This window comes from Helianthus annuus, chromosome 8 (assembly GCF_002127325.2).
Source record: "Helianthus annuus cultivar XRQ/B chromosome 8, HanXRQr2.0-SUNRISE, whole genome shotgun sequence".
NCBI lineage: Eukaryota > Viridiplantae > Streptophyta > Magnoliopsida > Asterales > Asteraceae > Helianthus > Helianthus annuus.
The window spans coordinates 21359098-21363926 of NC_035440.2; the positions used below are offsets into that span (position 1 = coordinate 21359098).

The window sequence follows — 4829 nt, forward strand, 5'->3', positions numbered from 1 at the left end:
CGTTTCTATTTCTCTTCAGCGTCTAGGCACATCAGAAGTGTCGGTTCATCATCATCTTCTTCTATTTCGACCAATAGTGTCTCACTTTCTTTGGTTTTCTTGGTTGGGCATTCATAGGCATAGTGCCCAAGTTTCTCACATCTGTAGCAAGTGATTTTCGACTTATCTCTCATAGTCGGTGTCTCTTGCTTGCTATCATCACTTTGTGGTTTGTCGGTTCCTTCCGACTCGTAAGAGGTGTGCCCTTCACCCCCCTCTTCCTCGGCCTCGTGACGGACGGAATCTCCCTCGTCCATGATTTCCAACATGTTGTCCATGACCCGTATACAAGAGTTCTTCTAAATTGTTCACGGGGCTTTCCTTTTTCTTCAACTTTAACCTTTCTTCATACGTTTTTAGTCTACCAATAGCTTCGTCTAGTGTCATTGTGTCTAGATCGGAGTATTGCTCGATCGATGCAACTATTTGAATAAATCTATCTGGCACGGCGTTTAGAAGTTTTCGTACCAGAGTGGATTGATTCAACGTCCTTCCGTACTCGCTTGCCCGTGTAACAATACTATTAATCTTTGCAGTGAACTCGTCTATTGTGTCATCTTCCTTCATTTGCAATAACTCAAATTCTGACAATAGCGTGTGCATACGCGCCTTTTGTACCCGATCAACACCAACGTGTCTAACCTTTAGATTATCCCAAATCTCTTTTGCAGTTTTACAACTTGCAACTTGCAATACAACGTCTTCTGGTATTGCTTGAAACAGATATGCAATTGCAGACTTATCTTTCTTGGTGTCTACCGTTGCATTTTCTGCCGGTTCAATCATTTCCCACAAACCATTCGCTTCAAGAATCGTCTTGATACGAATAGCCCAAACTGTATAGTTTGTTGGTTTCAGAATCGGACACTGAAACTGGGAAAGAGAACTTCCTTCCTTTTGAATTACAATTTGTTGATTCGGTCCGGTTGCTCCCGACATGGTTTCTGACCGAATGATTTTCACTTTGACAAACTTGTAATCAAAACAACCCTTCACTTTTTGTTTCTAAAAAACTTCTTGTCCACCAATACGAACCACCCGTATCGGTAAAATTCAATTCCCTTGAATTCAATAAACTTTCAAATCTTAACCCGCGAATAACCACAACGCGTAGTAATCAACAATCTAATTCGCACTAAACCCCGGAATCAAACAAACCCTAGATTCCTAACCAACCCTTCGGTTCAACCGATCACCCTAGAACCGAAAATTAAAAATTCTGAAATGAACTTTGCGAATTGAAAAACGAAATTGAAACCTGATCGCGAATTCCCTGCGATGCCTTGCGATTCCCACGCCTAGAGCCTGATGCTCTGATACCAATTGTTGGCCCCAAAATGGATCTTGATCTCTAGAACGTGATAACAAACTTGTATAACTTGAATACAATGATCATACAATAACCGAATATATGTATGTATTGAATAATGAGAGTATATACAATTGATTTCGAATGTAATGAACAAGTACAAACGAATCTAACTATCCCTATTTATAGTTTCCTACGGGTACGAGTGAATAGACGCGTCTCTTCGCGAAAAGTCATGTCTCTTGGATGTATGGTTGAGATTGGATCTTGAAGAGGTGTGTTGATTCTCGTCCGCATGATCAACAGTCGCGTCCCTTGATGTTTTGCCTTGTATTGATTCCGAAATGGTGTGTGTAGGAGACACACCCATTCGGTTATGAAGGTAGTTTCCATCTTCCATGTTGTCAACTTTGGTCCTTGTAGTTTGTAACCGCCAAGTAACCGCCATCTAAATAACTATTAACTATATACATAATAACCCTTGTACTTGAGGATGTATATGATTAGTGATTTCATGCAATATGTTAGCTAGTGGTATAAAATAACACGATTTATATCTCTGTTGAGCAATAAAAAATATCTAAAACAAAATGTTACTTTCTTGTTTATTACATAGACCCGTTTGCGGTGAACTTTCAAGTAATCATTCTTAATAAGAATGTTCTCAACTTCTTTCTTTTGTTCTAACCAAATTTAAGACCATATTTTCTCTAAAAACCCAATGTAATCATATTAGATTAAATTCTAACCAAAACCAATATGAAGGATTCTGTGGATTTTCTTAAGAATTCATATTATTGAAATCTCATGGCTAATGTTTTAAAGTCCAATAACATCTTTAGTGATGACCATGTCTTAATCAGTAGTCGGTAGCATAGCAATCAAAGTAGCGTGAAGTTATGTCTATGCGTGGCCGTTGCATGTCGCCGGGGAAATCATCTTGAAGCTAGATCGGCTGTGGGATACGGTAACCGGTCGGAACCTTAGTTCCAGTTTCCGTCGTCACGGCCGCCGGTCGACCTCGTACACCACCTGGACCATGGGAATAGAACCACCGTCTAATGTCACCGACGGCGTGACGCCATGTCTCCGCCGTAAGGATACAGGCTCCTAACTGTCTCTCTCTCTCTCACGCTTTATCGTATTCACTCTCTGTTAGTCTCTTCCTTATGCCAAGAAGATGGCAGAACCGTAATTAACATTCTGTTTTTGTTCAAAAATTATACTGTTCCTAAGATCTACGTTAATTGTTATATATAGAAATAGAAATGTATATTAACTAGTAGGAGGACCCCGCGTTGCGGGGCGCAAAACTGTGAAAACATAAAGATGTCTTTGCGCAATCTGGACGGCAAAGTCATTGCAATTCCTTATACTGATTGACATGTTTTAGGAAAATAAACAAATAAACAAAATGGTCTTATACCGGAGTTGTTTAAAGTTCTTAGGAAAATAAACAAATAAACAAAATGGTCATATACCGGAGTTGTTTAAAGTTCTTAGAAGATGGTTATATTTACATAAATAGTATTTGTCTAAATTTTCTACCCAGCCTACAATAACAAAGTGCAACATGTGCATGGCTATACTAGTGACTGAAACCATTCAACAAAGCTTAAAATCCAAAATTGATGCCAAAAAGTTTGTTCTTCAGCCATTTGTTTTACTATTTCGTTTTTCTTCTGAGAATGGCTCTGTCCGTGTAAAAGAAAGTATTGGCGGTTAATGGTTTGGAAGCAAAACAAAACAGTGTTCAACATGTAACCAACAACCTCCTACATGTTCTCCCAAATATTATTATTTTGACCCACATATTTCAAATATAGTTATTTGACCCAAAATTTTATAAACGGGTCAACAAAAATGATGCCATCTTAGGTGATTTTGTTTCTAGTAAATTAAAGATAAAAATATTACTCATTACATCTAAAACAAAAAAAAAATAGTAAAGATTATTTGACATATGTAAATGTACATATGAGTCATTTGCTAATTAATAACTTAAAAAATAATCTAAAACACTGGTTATACCTAGGACGCCTATTAATATATGTTGTAACGACGACACATTCCTCATACCAAATGTATGCATTACAGTATTCACGTATACAGTCAGAGTCACCATTGTCTAAATAAGAGTATAATTTTTAGAAGAGTAACTACAAACTAAAGAAATACAGTGACTTAATTGTCTTAACAATTGAAAGGCAACATTATCAGGTAACAGCGCAGGCAATCCTAATGAAAGATTAGGCTTACGTCAACGTTTTCTTTAACTCAACATTTGACATGTAAGAAGAAATAGTAGTAAAGATAATTGAACTGAAAAGTGGAAGTTTAGTATATATGGGTCCCCTTTACGTCTTTTATTCCGTGTAAAATTGATCCTCGAATTTTGCTATTAGTTCTTTTGAGATTAAAACATTTTTGAGTCGTTTGGGTGTTTGAATATAGGAATAGATGCGTAAATTTTGAAGTGAAAACGGTGTTGACTTTTATTAGCTATCATATTTAAATCACAATATGCTATGTAAATAGTAAATAATTTCAAGTCAAGATACAGACCTTGTAAATTAGCACTTCATGTCTTAGTCCTTAAATCTACGTGTTTAGTACAACTATTGAAATTATGTTATGAGTAAAAGGGGCTAAGGGTGTAAATGTACGGAAGGGTAGAGTTCAGGGACTTATGTGTCATTTAGTCATAGGGTAGGGTGTTTGTTATGAGAAGTGGTTAGATAGTTATGGTTAGTTAACCAACTGTATAAAAAGATTGTTAGTAGTTAATAAGAAGTTAGTTGGTTGATTGAATACTCTTCTCTATATCTTCTTTTCTTCAATTCAGCTCTTATCATTGGTATCAGAGCTGTCGATTCTCGGCACGCTCTTGATTCGATCGATTCGTCCAATTCATTCAATTCTTTCAGCGAATTTGATCATTGTTCGGTCAAATTCATCCGCAATCCATTTTCAGCTGGAATTGATCATTGATTCGATCAATTCAACCTTCATTTCAACAGGAATTGATCATTGATTCGGTCAATTCAAACTTCATTCTTGTCAATAGCTCTCAATCGATTTCAAACCCTAGTAATTGGGGAAAAGATGACAACTCGCAGCAGGTCCGATCCGGAGAAATCAAATCTTGAAAAACGATGGAAGAACATGGTGTTACTCTTTTAAAGGTGGATGCATTCATGCAAAAGTCTGAACAGACGTTTGCAAGTGTTAATGCGAATGTTCAAGCATTATTGGCTAAGCTAAATGGGGATTCTGGTTACGAAATAGTAATCATCCCACAGCAGGTCCAAGCAACAGGAACGAGTGATTACATAGGATTGGGAAGATTGATTTCCCAAAGTTCAATGGAAATGAAGTAGATGATTGGATATACAAATGTGAACATTTCTTCAATGTAGATGAAACCCCGGAGAATTTCAAGGTTTGTTATGCAGCAATTCACCTTGAAGGAAAGGCAGTT

General features: G+C 37.0%; 1 protein-coding gene across 1 annotated transcript; it reads right to left on the reverse strand.

Moving 5' to 3' along the window:
- Window positions 1–246: 246 nt before the first annotated feature.
- LOC118480924 lies at window positions 247–978 on the reverse strand. The gene has a single exon (XM_035975926.1). The coding sequence runs from the start codon at window positions 976–978 to the stop codon at window positions 247–249; it is 732 nt and encodes a 243-aa protein (XP_035831819.1).
- Window positions 979–4829: the final 3851 nt, after the last annotated feature.